At 38.5% G+C, this 17803-nt stretch overlaps 1 protein-coding gene across 1 annotated transcript in view; it reads right to left on the bottom strand.

Moving 5' to 3' along the window:
- SCAPER (S-phase cyclin A associated protein in the ER) overlaps window positions 1–17803 on the bottom strand; it is a 147067-nt gene that overhangs the window by 67054 nt on the left and 62210 nt on the right. The window contains exons 21-23 of the mRNA XM_061347689.1: window positions 17032–17168; window positions 12845–12910; window positions 3698–3824 (exon numbers count right to left, since the gene is read on the bottom strand). Of these exons, the coding sequence (XP_061203673.1) occupies window positions 3698–3824; window positions 12845–12910; window positions 17032–17168 (330 nt within the window). The remainder of the gene's footprint in view (window positions 1–3697; window positions 3825–12844; window positions 12911–17031; window positions 17169–17803) is intronic.

Below are 17803 nucleotides of genomic sequence, written 5' to 3' on the forward strand. Positions count from 1 at the left end.
CAACTTAAAACTGTACCTGTAGTCATGCTAACAGGATGGACAGCTTTAAATATACTGGTTTCTGGAAGTGTTCTCTATCACAGGATATTTCTGTATGCGTGCTTCAGTCAAACTCGAGCAGTTAATCCTTGCACAGCTGAAACACACTGCTGCCCTCACTGATGGATGTGTACAATTAGTCCATCAAAGAATGAACATGTATAAAAACAAAAGAACTGAGGCAGAAAAACTGTTTTAACCATGCAGTTTCAAACATCAGCACTGCCTTCCTTAAGAGGATACACGAGTGTTTTTTTTAGCATCAAAGGCCCATTCATGGGAGATCTTAAACTGAGTGTTATCAATCTTATTAAGAGCCTGAAGAGTCCCACACGACTATCTGCCAACACCAAGCGAGGCCTTTCTGGTAACACTTGCATGCATTTTGCTGTTGTGTCTCTGCGTGTGTTTGGGGTTTTGATATACTTTTAAAGAAAGTAAAGGTGAAAGTGACCTGATCTTCTTGCTAGGACTTCTGCCAGACAGGATAATAGACTGCCCAAAATTCAATGACTGCCTTCCAGCTGTAAAGAGCCCACCCAAACAAGCACCTGAGCAGTCCATGTTGTAGGCACACCTTGAGGACGGCACACCATCAGGATCTGAGCCTCCTGTTTGATGTTACTAGCAAAAGCAAGGACACATGACTTGAGGGGTATAAATCTCTCTAAAACTGGAACGACATTGTGATTTATGACTTTGTACTACATTTAATGTTTATTTAATTAAAATGCACATGAACCACAGGCTGCATGCAAGTTAATGGCCATACTCCACCTGCACTTCGACTTGCTTACTTGGCAAATGCCTTTCTGGCAGAGGGTTCAATACCTCTAGTGCTTGTAGAGCTTCATCCAATTTAAGCCAACATGTACCGATCAAGAAGTATCTGGAGATCTAACAACCACTTGAAGAGAAGCAGAGCAACTCCTCTTTCATTTATTAACACTCAAATCATGCATCAGATTTAAAGTGAAAGTCGTAGATTTTTGGTTGCATGGGAACCAGCAGCAGCCTATGAATTCTGTGTTGGTGAGAAGCAGGTAAGGTGCTACAACAAACAGACAGGACTTCAAAAAGTACAGTGGTTAAGAGCCATCCCTGCCTGAGAGACAGATCTCTCAAATTCAAGTACCTAAAAGATCTATAAAACCCTTTTCGTTTAGATTAAACAAACTCTTCTTGCTATACTGGTGAAATGACTTAGCCCAAGTGCAGACCACTTATGTCCAGCAGAGCAGGAAGGCCTGCCAAACAAAAGCAAGTCTGACCACAAAAATCAAGCACACCTCAGCCTAGAACATTCTCACATTATAAAAGAAGTTCAGAAGTGAAAAAAAGCCTTGTTCATGACCATGAAACACAACAGATTACTTCCAAAAAGGAATCATCAGTCTGATTTGATTCTATGTGTTCCATTTCTACCTAAAGCCTAGTGAGGCAGGGCTGCCCATCTTTCCTATGTGGCTTTTCTATGATTGAAATCTGCATAAATAATACACCCCCATTCTTTAATGCTGTTTTGGCACAGTCATGGGACTTCTAATGAGCTGAATAACCCTTCCTTCTTGTCAGGAAATTGAATGGTATTTATTTTCTTTACTTACTGTGACCAACAGCAGCTCAGCATTTTATTTCACTGACTGTAAACCAAATCTTTATTTCCTGGTGAGACTGTATAAATACATTTTTCTGTCAGTGTAAACTACCAACAAAAGAAAAACGCAGTGTTTCACACTATGACTTAAAAAAGAAGGGGCTGGGATCAATTCTGTTTTCTAATACTTTTGCCTGACTTCTCCTGAGCCTGAAGAATTTCTAGTAAGTGGCAAGGATCTATTGTAGTGAACTCTGTCCTCCCTCAGGGCAATTCTTTATTCAACCCAGGCCATTAGCAAGGGTAAATCAATGTTATCAGCTCACACACACTGACAGCTTGTGTGGTTCCCACTCCCTCATTCCTCCCTCCACATTATGGTATATTTTTATGCTCTCCAGGGAAATTCAATTAACAGTGTCAGTCTCCTCCTCCCAGTCGATGACTGACACCATCAAGATTCTTTTCACCGCCCATTGACATGTAAGATGTGTCTGCTGATTTCCTGACTCCCAAGTTAACAAGAGAATTACTATCCACTTCTATAAATGACTACGTATGATCTGTGCTGTAAACACAGCGACAGCTATTGAAATCAATATTTTCCGACCTTATTGATTAGGACACTCAGATATAACAGTACTTCAGTACTGGCTGAGCAATGTTTCGGGGGTGAAACTCCAAATCAACAACAAAATAAGGCATGTCTACTTAATACCATCAAATGTATCTTTTCGTTCCCCACTGCAGACTCCACAAGCAGTAAAATGTTACGAACAATCAATGATTAACATTTAGCTGTAATTCATGGCTCATTTAAAAGAAAATGTCAGAAAATATCTACAACTGAGAGGCTGGATATAACACCACTTCCCAAACCAGTTTCCAATCATAATTCAGATAACTTTCAAAATAAATGTACCTTTTCCTAGGCTTCATCCAACAACATTATTTCTGTATTTTGAAATAAATCATGAATTTTTCAATAATTAACAAACACACTGCAAAGATCTGAAAATGTCATCACCCTTTTAAAAACACTATTAAGCTTGATCAGCAGCTGAAAGTTTCTAGCAGAATACATGTCTGAATATGCATCTGAGGCAGCGTTCAGTATTTAAAAGCACATGCTATTAGCAATTATGTTCCATATTGACCGAGCTGTGGAGAGCATCAAGCAGAGCACTCATCTTCACAGAGACCAACTCGGAACCACAATGATGCAACCCTCTCCTCAGATTTCATTAATTTGGTTTCTCTTGAGAACTCATTTTCATGATTACAGATACAAAAGAGAAGTATTTTCTAATGGTTAAAGAGAGAAAGAAACATAATGTTCCTATGCTCCTAATGGAGCATAAAACCCCATTACAAGACACAAAGCACTCTGGCAGCACAGTGACCATGATGAAACAGTAAAAAAGATGCAAATGCTATGCTATCAGTTAAAAAATCCCCAATATTTACCATGAACTAAGACATGCTGTACAAACACAGCACTTTGAAAAAGATCAAAACAGAAATATCCCATACATATGTACACAACAACTTCATCCTACAGACCTACCAGCTTAGTTGTACTCAGGGAAAACTCAACAGATCTGTGCTCCTTCAAGGCTCAGCCATAACACCACAATACACTGGCTGTGACAGCAAAGCTGCTTCAATTCTTCCCTCTGTTCTCTGATAATTGTGTGGGCCCCTTGTAAAAGCTGTTTGTGGGTATGCACTATAAATTGGACAACTGAAAAGGCCCAGGTTAAAAACAACCCTAATGATAATAATGGGTTCCACTGCTTCCCTAATGAAGTCATTATCCAGATAATCCAGCATCATTCAAGCATGTTTTCAGCACTTCTGCAAGACTGCCTATATAAAATCTGATGTCTAAATAGAAGCAGCCACTGTCACCACAGAAAAGTGCAATAGCAGACAGTGCTTGTTACACCAAGGTCATGTATTTGTCAACATATCCCAACACATTCCCAAATCCGAACCAGTGACATTTGAGGGCAACACAGTTCAGGTTAGTCATAAGTTATATAGTAATAATGACAATACCTGCTTTTCCAGAATACGAGAGATCTCTCCCAAAGTCCTGTCCAGAGCAGGAACCTTGTTGTTTCCCAGCGAACAGCTGTCCTGCATTTGGAGGTGCTTTACAAGGTCTTTTGCTAATCGTTGTAACCTTCAATATTAAACAGAAAACAAAGAGCAGTTAAAGGAAAAACTCTCCTGAAAATGCAAACTTTCATCTCTGGAATCAAACACTGCAAACTGAATTTCAATAAAGCAATCATGGAAATCCGAGTGGAAGTATTAAATTCATCAATACAAAACAGCACGTAAAATATGCAATACAACAAGGAGGTACAGTCAGCTTCTAGTGTCTGATATTTCACTATTTACTTTTTCAGGGAAATGGCACAGAAATAGTGTGAACAGTACAGCCATGAGGATGATTATTTATTAGCAACATGTTTGTTTCTGTTGTTCAATACAATTCATTTCCCTATTCTCCCTCCACAGTTCATCCTGCTGGTTTCCGCCATCTACATTTTCAACATGGTTTTATCCTACTTTTCTTCCATCACTCAATCCTTTCTCCTACTTAGCTGAGTAGTTCACTCTTGTGATGAGTAAGGGAAAAAGAATAGCAGACTACTTGGCTAATTTCTTATAGGCATCATAAAAGAAATGGCTCTTTAGGGTTATTTGAATAAGTGAAAGGTAGTGACTTTGGAGACTACCTCAGAAAGGGCATTTCATTAACAAGGGTCAGTAATGAAACCAAAATGCAGAGGTGGGAGTGATACAACCACACATGAGTTAGGATTCATTTCAGTATTACACGCCTACCTCTGGGCTATTCACCTATGCTCTCCTGCTAGGCAAGGAGAAGAAATGTTCCAAGGCACCATTCAGCTCATCCTGAAGTACAAAAAAAGCAGTCCAAACACACTCATAGTATATCCTTCTTTACCTTGAATGGGAAGACAGTAGCTAGCTCAGATGTAGACTTCCACATCTGTAGATGCATTAAGGGACATGATTAAAATGCTGAAGTCCCTTAACTGGAGACTGAGAGAAAGAGCAAGGAAGTACGTTCACTACCTCCCATGTATTTGTCAATCATTGCCTTAACATCTGCTACTGGCTGCTCTTAATGATAGGCTCAGTTTTTGGTAGACCTTTGGTTTGATCTTTTCAGTGATTTCTACTGGAAGTGGGACCAAGCTGGTAATTGATCAGTATGAGTGGGAAAATCACTGCTGTGACAAGAAGGAAACACAGCTTTACCGCAAGGAAGAGAGAGGGGAAGGATATTCAATGCCTACCATAAAATGGGAGATGATCAGTGTAAAAGGGCCAGGGAGCATTCACAAAGTGACCACGGAGTAATGACAAAGAGAAAATTACATCAACTACTCTCTGAGAGAAGAGAAAGGATGGAATACCTGGGGAATGTACCACGATAGTCACATGTAGTAAAAAAATAAGAAGATTGGAATACTCATTTGGGGCAAGAACAGAATTTCCAGTTAATCACAGGAAACAGGTATCCTACAGCTCTTCTTTTTACAGATTTAAGTGCTTTGTTAAAAGCTTTCAAGAGACTCTAAAAATACGCATATGTTTTTAAAGTACAAATAAGAATTATTTGCAGAATTTTGAGTCTTGGACTTCTTATCATCTGGTCAGCTGAATCCACTGATATTCAGCCAGAATTTTTCTATGACAAGAAAAATAAAGGGAGATTACGTCCTGATGAGATTTTCTGCGCTGCTATTTCCTCTGCGGGCAATGAGGTTGGAGGAAACCTCTGTCTAATGCAGAAAGCCATGAGCTAAAATGGGAAACAAAATGAAAAGCCAAAACACAAGTAACTGGAGGACTTGGACAGTAAAACAGATGACCACTAACTCTGCTGAGAGTAAGGAGTGGATTGCAGCACCACTGGAAAGTTAAATTGATGCAGTCCAGACAGATGATCTAGAAGCAGAGGATCTCAGGTGTCCTCATAGAATGTCATTTACAATGGCAACTGCCTTGGCAATATCCTAATGCATTAAGCACAAAAGAGTTTCTCTCTTTGAAACATCTACCCAAATTCCATGATTAAAGCATATATAAAGCACTGAAAAAAACCCACCACACTGTATTGCAACTTCATCTGATAGAAGACAGCAAGACAGGTTTCCATTTGGCTTCATTTAACATCAGAGGAATGGCATTCAACTAGGATTAACCACAGGGATAAAGAAAGGGACTTTCCTAATCTACATCAGGCATCCGCATACAAAATGTGTAAGGTTTATCAAAACACTACTCAAATAGAAAGTAACCATATTACGTTGTTACTTCTGTTGAGAAATTCCCTTTTTTTTCTTGAGTCTGTAAAGACGCTAAATAAGGGACAATTCCTGATTGGATTGTGTCCTCAGCTAAAAATGCTGTACAACAACTTCGCTCTCCAGGAAAAGCTCCAGCTCTCCATTTCTTCTGAAAGCCTGTCTGGACGCTTTCACCAAAACTCAACATTTCTAAGGGTGTGCTCTGCACCACCCAGTAAGAAACAAGAACAACACATTTTTGGTTCTGCCACATTAAAAATTACCTCTTACATCCCCTTATCCTACTGTATGTTGGTCCTCCGCCAAAAAAAAGGTAACACTTGCTATGTGATCACAAGGGGAAGGGAATTAAAAACTCCCTCCTCCCACCGAGCAAACCCTGGAGAAATCATTTTAATTTAATATCCTTTATACTGACTTCTTGGCACTGTCAGAGGCGTAAGAATAACTTTCTGACTGTTTCAAAGCACTAGAAATCTACGCAAGATGACTTGTTCTTGGATATAGAATTTATCATCGCTACCAACGATCTGGAAAGAGAAAACTCTCTGTACAAGCTGTACTCCTTGTACACTCTTTGTATGCACTGCAGATTAATAGAGCATGGTATCAACACCTGATCCAGTGACTATGTGGAAGTACTGCTGGGTCCAAATCCAAACATTTCAAGACAATTAGTTAATCTTCCTTCGGTCCCCCAATTTGTATTCCTCCAATGCAGGGAATGATAAATAACTGGAAATGTACTGGGCTAAATAAAAGGGAAGGTTAATGTCTTTTTATCTAAAGTTGTTGACATCTCCTTAAATAAGATTTTAGTACTGCCACAAACAGATACTTCAGAATGCAGAAGAAATACCAGAAAGGACACAGGCACTGACTGGTCCTGGAATGTTACCATAGTGTCAACTTACATAAATATTCAGCAAATACAAATATATATAAATACAAATACTTTATCTTATCTGTTTGCACTGCCAATGGGAAAGTGAGGAATATTCATATTAAAGGTTTATATAGCAAATATATAGACAAAATTAAAAAAAGTATTGTCTGAAGTAAGGTTCTCTTTTTTGTGTGGGCTAAATATTTTTAGGTGGTTCAATATATTTTAGAGGCTAAGGGAAAAAGATCTGTTCATATTTATAGCCCACATTTCAGCTCCAGAAAAAAAAGCCTTGAAATAGTAACATCAATGTATTTCAGCACTTGCACATTAAAATCCATGATTTCTTGGCTGTACACCGAATGTATGGAAGGAAGGATTAGTCCAACCGGGCAGAGTGCTGGATTCTGGGCAGTTCCTGTGCGGAAGGAGCGGTTTCTCCTCCCGCACGTTCCTGCCGAGGGCGGCCAGATGCCAGCTGGACACACAGTCCCGATTCTTCCCTATGCAGCCTGTGCCTGGGGAGAACTGGGGAAGTCTGTGGCAGTTCCTGCCCAGCCCGAACCGGAGTTATGCTGTATCCCCTAATGCAACGTGCAGCTCCCACAGCATTCCCTACTGCCTGACTCCCCACAGCCAAACAAACGTACCCAGTGGCACACGTGGCACACTCCCCTTGCTCTAGCCACGCAATGGAAAACACCATTCTGCATCTTGACACAGTCCCAAACACTGCTAGAAATTAAACATGTCCATCCGCAGCTTCACACACCTTCTTTAGCTTGGGAAATGGAAGCTGGTTGAAAAATGATGACAAATTCTGCATTTATTTAATTGAATTCCTATATCTGCAATTCCCTGCAAATCAAACCTACTGTTCACGCAATCGTGAAGCACTGCTTCATCTTTATGAAGTTCAACTAAGTTTTCTTTTACTTACACTCCAGCTCTCCTATAGTTCACACAGCTGTTTGGAAACTGAATTTTGTACAAATACTTCCAGCTTCAGATTTTTTCCCAGTTATCAGTATTTTGGTACAGTATCTTATAACTGGCCTAGCTGGACCCTAGCCTACTACACCAAAAGAAACCCGACAAGGTTAAGTTTATCTTGGAAAGGCACTGATACACCATGAGGAAAATAAGAAAAAGCTGTACTGTTAAATGCAGTTAGCTCTGAGGCTCTGCAAGAACAAACCCCACACCACATTCCCATCTTCTCTCCAGTAGACTCTTACAGGATGTAATTTTTCATTTCCTAACTCTCCTCTTCTTGCACTGCAGTCCTTTTTCAGGATAACAGTGGTTCCTATTTCCATACTAGCTAATATCTCTCTACATAGTTTAAAGAAAGAGTAAGTAAAAAAAAATACACACATATGGAACAAAAACCCCAATTCCTTATTGCTTAAGGGGATACTGGCTAAGGTTTTAGACTAGGGTTTAATTTATTCCTGTACTTTCCCTGCTTGTATTAAAGGATGACAACTACACTTTGCCTCCTGCAGATTGCTTTAACACTGAATCTACGACCTTTGGATAAGAAGATACTAAGCATATGTAAATTACACTCTAACTTTGTGAAAACAGTTTCCTTTCCTTTTAAAAATGCTCTAATGCAAACAAGAAGAGTGATCACCAACACACCTTTTGACAGGCCAACTTAACAGACTGGACACTAAATAATGACCCCAAGATCAGTCCCCAGAGAATGCTGATTAATAGTACAAACCCACTGAGAGTCCACCAGCATTTAACAAATTACCTAAGTGCTACCAGTAACCAACCAGTTGATGAAGAGTGGATGGAGGCTAGGAGAAACTGTTGCTACCAGGCGAGAATGTCCCTGGCCCTTGGAAGTCCCTCTTGCCACATGAAATAGTTCAGAGACTGAAACACCTACCAAATACGGCAGTATTTGGTATTATTCTGCCCTTAAGGGACACAATTTAACAGATAATAAAAAGAAAGAAATCTGTTCCAGACATCATCTAAAACTCTTGGTTTTAAAAAAGAACTACTTTGAGCTGTTTACAATCCTACTCACAAATCAGATGCAGCACTCTGAAACTGAAAAGGGTACACATACCACGTCTATCAAAGCAGGATAAACACTGTCTGCTTATTTCTATTAGTGTATTACCAGTGTAAAGCTTGGAAAGCTCTTGGATCAGTGCTTCCTTAGTGCAAAAGGTTTTATAAATCTTCAAACCTTAAAATAATAAGAACTACTGAAACAATCTATCAGCTGCAGCAGGAAACCAGTGGTCTCATAATACTAAGGTGGCTTAATCTTAAAGGTGATCTAAAAAGGCTTTTTACCTGCCAAAGACTAATTCTGGGTTCTGTCTTTCTTCTGTAACAACTGACAACATGACTAGCGAAATCAGATAAGAAATTGCATTCCATAAATGGTTTTAGTTGTTTAGAAGACACATTTGGGGGGTGGAGAGAGGAGTGAGTAAAGAAATGTGGCATAAGCAAGGAGGCATAAAACAAAGCTATTAACTATTTCATTCTAAGATACATTTGCTTGTGTTAAGCAAATAAATAAACCTACCAATTGTGTCATGTTTTAAATGGGAGAAAAAAAAAAACAAAGCCAAGAACAAACCCACAAAACTTCATTTTTGAATTCCACAGAGCACTACGTTAAAAAGTATTTTGTATTTGTTAGTAGCCTTCCATTCCAATCTGAACTCCTTCTTCAGGATAAACAGAAAGGACTTCTGTTTGTTTTGACATAAAGAACACATTTCACACTCTCAGTTTTTAACCCCTTCCTTCTGTGATACGACTTTTCCCAATAACTTTACAGCTCCTGAGAGCTTTCCAGATTCCCGGTACTAGCAAGGGTTTGCTCTCTTGGTTGGCATTGTACAGGAATACTCAAATTAGCTCACAGTACAGTACACTGTGTTATGGCTAAAAAGGCAATAGTCAATTTTCATAGCTTCTCAACGTAATAGTAGTTTAGTGGAGATCAACTACTGTTTGTTTCTTTCAGCTGATTCTTCTTCCTGCTGTTCCTGGTTAAGCAGGATCCTGTATGCAGTTCTGTTAAAAAGGTGTTCTGTTAATTTTTCCTGTGCTAGGAATGTGGTTTTTGATGTAAACAGATAGGGTCTGGGCTAAAACTCTTGCCTCATGAAGTATCTTGCCCTCCCATCCTTTCCCTTACAGAAAGAGATAAAGCTTCCCTTCCCTGACCTCCTTCCCTTTTGAGCCCACACGGCAGGTAAAAAGGTGTGCAATTTTGGAAATAACAATAACTGCGATATCTGACTATGTTTTGAAAACTTAGATATAAGCTTCTGCTAGAGCACCAGGGTTCTACATGATGGCTACCAAAGAAATCCCCCAGATCTGTGATGAAAGTGAGCTACAGTGGCCATCGCACTAGTTCACATCTGAAAGGATACAGCCCTAACAGAGCCAATAACGAAGAAAATAAGACAGCAGATAAAACAGAAGATTCTGCCTGAAAGCATTTTGTTAAGTAAGAAGAAATGAAAACTTCAAATTCAGGATCAGTCAAGAGATTAAAAAAAATAATAAAATTAAAAGAATAAAAATAAATAAATCTGCATTTCTGTTGTACTGCACTGAAACACAAGTGACCACATCGCTGAGTACCAAAAGTCAAAAGGAAACTGAAGTGGAAGCAGTACAATTTACAGTGGGTCAGAGTCACTCAAACACACACATTTCTACTTTCTGACAAGTAGACCCTAATTTTTTATACTCCGGTAGCAAAGAAAAGCAAAACACAGAAGCTACAAATCCAGAAGTCTGAATCTGCCACGAAATTAATCTTGAAAATTGAAGTGAGAAAGAAGCCAAGAACAGAACCCTCTCCGCAGTGTGTTTATGCAGGTGTGCCATCTGGTGGAGAGGTTTCACCCTCCCATGTCAAACCTCAACGATGGATTCTTGTTATTTTAAAATACAGACGAAGATTCAGAAGCAGTTTTTCAAGCTGTTGAAAAGCCCATGTAAAAGATCCTGTATTACAACCAAGGAGGGTGAACAGCAAGGACCTGAACATCTTAATCCAACAACAACTTCTAAAAATGCTCTCAATTATATCAGCAATTTAAGAGTGATGGGAGCAGCCCCAAAACATACAGATTTGGTACAAGTTATTACCTCGTCTGAAGACAAATATCCCCCTCTAGAAGTCACCAGAATTTTAGAATAAAGGTTTCTGAATCCAACTGTTGAGACACCGCAGCCTCTTTTGACTGACCTGCTATGGACTTCATGAGCACAAGGAAGGCAAACCATCTGCCTACCATCCTGTTGAACAGCAGCCTGTAAATGGATGTCTCAGGAACATTAAGGAACAGGGCAAGCATAATCCTCTTTACTAATCTGTTTCTTTGCCCATTTCCACCTTAGGAATCTCTTGGACTGGATGTAGTTTCCTAGAACTGCAGGTGAACTGTTAGCACCTGTGTGGTTTTGGTCAGTGAGTTCCATACATCTCACTGTGTACTGCATTAAGAACCACTGTCTGGTTTCTTTTGAACCTGCGTCCATGTTCATTCTGCGCTCACTCATTCTGGTACCAGGAGGGACAGCAAACAATTGACATCCATCTTTTCCATGTCATTTATGACCTCATAGATCTCTGTAACATATCCTCCCATTATTTTTCTCCAGCATGAGAAGTATTAGTTTACTTAATCCCTGATACAGAGGTTATATTAGAAATCATTACCAATTTTTCCTTTCCTGCCTTCTCTGAACCTTTAACAATTCTAGTATATCCTTTATGAGACAAAGAACCAGAACTGCACATAGTGTTTAAAAGACATAATGACCCAGGCATAAAGACATCCTTTGTTCTGTTTTTGCTCCTTTCTTAAGAATTTAAAAAAACAGGTTAAACTTCCTTTAACTGCTGGAAGTACTGAACTGTATAGTCTTGGAAGTACCTATCACTTCTGCAAGTTCAAAGCCCACACTTTGTATGTGAAGACACATTTGAGTTATGTCCTCGCTGTCCACTGTGTAGCCCTTAATAACACTGGATTTCACCTGCCTGCCATGCTATTGCTGAGTCACTCTCTCCAAAATTATTATTCAGTATCAGCTCTTGCCTCTACTACCCTGAATATCTCTGCATCATCATCAAACTGTGTTACCTCACTGCTTGCCCTCTTCTTCCAAGTAACTTGTGAGTATGCTGAACATCGCATGAATGCAGAAATCAACAGGTAACCTCGCCATTCTGAAAGGAGAGATCATACACTCCACTTCTTTCCAGTTTTTTAACTGGTTTCCACTTACGCTACCAGCTATACAGTCTCTTAAAATCACTGGCGATAGACTTTATCTAAGGCGTTTTGGGAATCCAAACAGTCTGCATCTTTTGCCAAACAGGTCTAATGGAATCAGAATGCAATCAGATAAGCAATTTTCAAACTAGGAAAGAGGAATTTTTCAGTAATAACAGGTCTTGTTTTAATATTACCATGCAACAGTTTTCATCTATGCCTTATCCTAGACAATAAAATGGTCTGTTACCTAAAAAACTCAGTGGCAGATTAACACGTCTGTTCATTAAAGTATCTGCGCTTTCACCATATGAACCTTTGTTTCTGACTAACTGGAGGCCAAACAAAGATTTTCAGTCCCCAAATTCCAGTGCCAAATTTTCACTATCAGTCTTGCAAGTACAAAGCTGACACCTGATAGTTTCCAGGTTAAGAAAAGGATGAGCGTATGGTTTCTTAACTATTGCATCTTACACAGTTAAAGATATACAGTGTCTAGAGAAAAAATTGCATTTATGAGGTCTGACCTTTTCTATTAGGAACTTTGCTGTAATTCAAGACAGGAGTATGCCCTGTATTGAGTGGGAACCTTACCACACCTGCTCCACTGGAAATTTCAGACGCACTTCTGCTACAGACAGGAGAAAAATGGCTATGTCTAAGATCTATAAAGTCAAATGCTTACTTGGCTTTAAATGGGGAATCAGAGACAGCATTTTTTGCTTCCATCAAACTCTCATATTCCTTCGCCCTGGAGGAAAAAACATTCATTATTATTGACTGTTGTCTAAAGAGCACAGTATTTGTACCAGAGAGATAATTCTAACCTTTGGGGTTTTCTTATTTCATACTAACACACAGCACTTCTGTCAATTCTGTCCTGTCGTAATCCATACTGATGCTTAATTATTGGCCATTAATGATTTATGGCTAATACTATTATTTCAGAATAACATCAGTACACAAATGCTGCATTTAAGTTGACTTTCCAAATGGCAGAAAATGCTACAAGTGATATAAACAACTGAAGTAACCTACTGCTGATTTTAAAATTACTACATTTAGATATTCAGTTCAGAACAGAAATTATACATCACAGAGATGTAATTAACATATAAATCCTTAATTGTATTTACAGGTACAAGAGCATTGTTAATGTAACTAATGATTGTACTGTAACATAAAAAATCTTGCTAGGCATACAATACCTCCAGGAATGACCGTTTTACTGCTGGAAACAGAAACACAGAACAATTTAGCCCCCTAAAAGTATTCTTTACACTGGCCTTATGCCAAAAAGCAGGAAGAGGGAGACAAGGCTTTTTATCACTGCCTGGTTTGATTCCAGCTTTCCTGTGCCAACAGGTGAAAATCACGACCAACTCTTCCACCAAACCAGGATTCACAGTGGTAACACCATAACCTTTCTTCAACAACTTACACACACAAAGGAAAATGAATGCAGACACTACACTGATGCAGAAAAATTCAGTTCTCAGAGACAGAGCCCTGTGATGAAGCAGCATCCAGCAGGCACTAAAAGCATTTAACTGTTTAAAACATTTGATCCATTAAAATTGCTCTTTCCATGATGATTCTGAAACAAAGACTTCACGATGCAAAACCCATCTCTGGGGACTTAGGGGAGATCCGCTGCTCAAGCCTCTTGAGGTTGTGTTCTCAGATGAACAAGGGACAATATCCTTCATGGCTTGCAATATTCTGCATAAAAGCCTGTACACACACCTGAAGGACACTGAACTGGCACACTGGGCTACATCAGTGATAAGGTTTGGGATCCCTACGTCTCTAAGACCAAGAGCACCCGTAACAAGTTCCAGAGCAAAGTGCCAAAACCCCCTCAGGACACAAGTAGAAGAAAAGGCTGCTCCAGGGAAACTTTCATGCATAAAAATGGTCTCTGCTATTAATGATCAAGGTATTTTGCATATTAACTGGTCTCAGCTGACATTCTTGTCAACTCTACCAATATCCAATTTGTTTTTTCAAATCTAAGATTCTGACAATGGCTTCCAGTGGAAAATGTGTTTATTGCTGCGCTGCAAAGAAAACAGTTTAATGACTTAAATCTTACTATTTCTCTCAGATACACATACTAAATGATTCTTTGTATTTTCTGTTCACCCAAGTGGATCAAGTTATCCAAAGCTATTCAAATTTCCCTTTGGCTTGCTTAACCTATACAACTTCTGCTACATGCAAATATTGTTACATTACCAGTAGCTCTGATTTGTGGATCATTAATAAAGCTATTAATCACAACCGAATTTAGTATTAAACATGAAGGTGAGATTTCTTTATTAACCTTGTGCCTTCTTTCCTGCCTTTTAGCCAGAAACAACACATTTCAGCTTTGAGTTTTGTACAGACAAGTCAGTCAAACATGAATAATCACCTAAAATATCTGTTATTAAATGAACATGACTGGAGTGCTATAAATCCATTGCACAGCACATCTCAAGTGTATATGCTTCCTAGCTGGTAACTACCCCTCTCTATTGCTTGAGGTAAGTTTTCATCAAGCCTCCTTTTGCCGCATGGGCACCAAAGTATCCTTCTGCTAGCAGCATATCCAGGTTAGCCTGAGATAATTTACTTAGCTATATATCAGTCATTACTATAGCACCAGTTTAATGGCTAAGGGTTATAAATATAATTAATAAGACTAACAAAACTTCTCAATGTATCTAATAACCCATTGATCACAATTTGTCCCTTCATTCACCTTTGCCCTTCACTGCTTTGATACTGTAATAGTGATTTAAGATCTAGAAACTCAGGAGTGCAACAGGAACCTGTCTGGATGCAGTTATGCTTTTTTCAAGTTTCACAGCTTCCTAGAAACCAAAATGAATGTATCATTTCAGGGCTCGAGGTATAAGGGAGTTTGCTATAACTATTGCTTTTTCTGGAGAAGAGGAATAGTTGCAAGTATGTACTAAACCATGGTTTGCAGATAATATGTTAACACCTGGGAAACTCTGTGACTAATCAACATGAAATACTCTTCACCTTCAAATCATCCAAAATAAAGTACTGTAACCATATATTCCACTTAAGTTCTGAATGGATTTGAGCAGTAAACTCCCCACCATCTGGTGGTAGTGCTGTCCAGGCTGCTGGGCAGAAACACAGTAGATATTACTTAAATTACTTTATTTAGTGTTTCATATTGTAACTCTGAGGTTATTGCTTTAATTGCTTTAGCCACACAACTTAAGATAATCCCCTTTCATTTTCTGAACATGAAAAACAAGCTTACCTGCAGGATGCAGCCATATGGCTATTACTGTTACTCAAGCATCAATTTTAGTAACTGTGGAAGACTGGCAAGACTTGCATGGCTAAAATTAATTTGCAAAATGGATTCCACCAACCCCCCATCCATTTTTTGTTTGCAATTCCATGGAAGAACCTTTGCTTCATACTGCTGCTGGACACTTTCATTAGTAAGTCTTTTGTGTTAACATTAGAAAACTCATGGTGAAATCTTCAATTTAACTCTGTTATCTTCTAGGACAGTAATGCCATTGAAAGTGTAGTCACCAGTTAAAACTAAACCCAAGCTTAATGAACATGAATGCCATGTCTTGCCAGTATAAGTCCTCTTAGATTTTGAAACTTTCACTGTATTTTTCAACAGTGTATCACCTTTGTAAAATGATGCCCCTTTATTGATATTTTAATTACAGTTCTTGATGACGAACATGCTGACTCACCCAGCAGCCTGACACATAAGAAATCAAAATGTTCTGGAAAGTTTAACTATCAGTGCCAATAAATTATGATTTGAGCTTCTATTTCTAGGTCGGACACATCTTTGACCAAATTCAACAGAAGCAGCTGTTGAGAAAGAACTAACATTGGACTCAGATCTGCATTAAATCAACAGGTCTTATCTCGAGCAAGCAAACTGGAAGAACATGTTATCCAGTTTCAACAGCATGTCCTAATGTGGTACTCAGTGGATTTGGTAATCCAAAGAGGAAAACAATCAGAAACAGTAACACATTGTCAAAGCATTGTGGTTTTGAAGACTAACGTTGTTATTAGCACTGTTAGGAGTTAATAAAATATCCTTCTACAAGCTCTAAAAATCCATTCAGGTGCTTTTCTCTTATTTGTAACCCTTCTTGTTTAAAAACAAGGCAGAGAACTTAAGTAACAATGATTCTTACCTTCTGAGAAGCATTTTTAGAGATAAGGGCAAAAATAAGTTATAATATTCAGTTAAGTATTAACCTCAGCTGTGGACTATTCAGCTATAAAGACTGACACTGCTGATTCATGATATAATGATGTCCTGCATATCATACTGATTTGCAGATGTCACTTCTTAGACTAATAACAAATTGCAGGTCTGACAACTCACTTTCCATTTTAAGATATTTTTAACTTTCTTTTTGTTGTGACAGGCAACAAAAAATGATTAAATTTAGTCCTGGGATTTGACACTACAGCAGGCTGCCTTCTATTTGTTGATTACTATTGATTTTCTTTGATACTTCATTTAAAAATCAATAGCTAGAAAGAAAAATAGGCATGGTTTACACAAATTTAAACATGCTATTGTATGCTAGAAGAGGCTACAGTTTTGGCAGGGCACTGGCATTCAATTATGAGAAAAGCTCTTAACAGGTGAAACCAAGGGCTCCAGATCGATATTCAGTTTTCTTTCTCAATCAGAGAAAGTGGCCATAAATTAGGCTCATCAGTGTTATTTTCAAGACACTCCCAAAGCAAATAATTTTCCACTTTTTTCAGCTTTCCACTGCACTCATACTAAAGGACAAGAGGTAAAGTTTAGAACAAAATGTAAAGAAAAAAAAACTGAACAGAAATTTGTACTACCTGGAGTTCATCCGTGCCTTTAGCTTCTTGGCTTTCTTTTTAGTCTTTTGTTTCTCCTCTCCATCTTTTAATGGTTCCACAGGAACAGAACTCTCAATCACAATATCCACAATGTACTTTTTTAATGAGAGGTGCTCCTGCAGAAAAAATTGAAATGGTATTTGATCTAACAGTATGTGACTGTATGTGATCTTACAGTATGGATCACCATCCCAGGAAGCAACAGTGGTGTATTTAACAAAAGGCTAAGAAAATGATGAAAAACTTTAAATTTAAAATAAATTATTTCACACTGTAGAGAACACATAATGAGCATTCTGGAGAATAATTAGTGAGAGAAGAAGAATATTGTCCCTCATGTACAAGAAACTATTACCTAACAGCTATGAACTCCAAGCTGACATACTCTTCTCCAAGCTGCCATTTACAGCTATATGAAGGCAATGCCCTGCCCCACCAACACAACTGATTACATTAAATGAACTAACCCTGGTTTGTGATTTTTAACTCTTCATGTAAATCTAAACCTGTTTTAACTTTTGATTAAAATACACTGGAAGTATTCACTACTTACAATGGTACCATTTAATGATGGAAATATTACTTCTCTCACATTAACCAATTTGTGTTTAGGTAAGATACTGGTAAAATCTCAGTTGTCCACAGAAGAAACACTTTAATTATGAAATAGTTTGGTTTCAACATGATGGCATGCAATCAAAGGAAGGTGATCAGAGCACGGGATTGTAAATAAATGCTTTGTTCCAAGCTT

This window comes from Neopsephotus bourkii, unplaced genomic scaffold (assembly GCF_033783945.1).
Source record: "Neopsephotus bourkii isolate Nb327-2 ecotype Australia unplaced genomic scaffold, CSIRO-AGI_Nbou_v1 NB_318, whole genome shotgun sequence".
Taxonomy (NCBI): Eukaryota; Metazoa; Chordata; class Aves; order Psittaciformes; family Psittacidae; genus Neopsephotus; species Neopsephotus bourkii.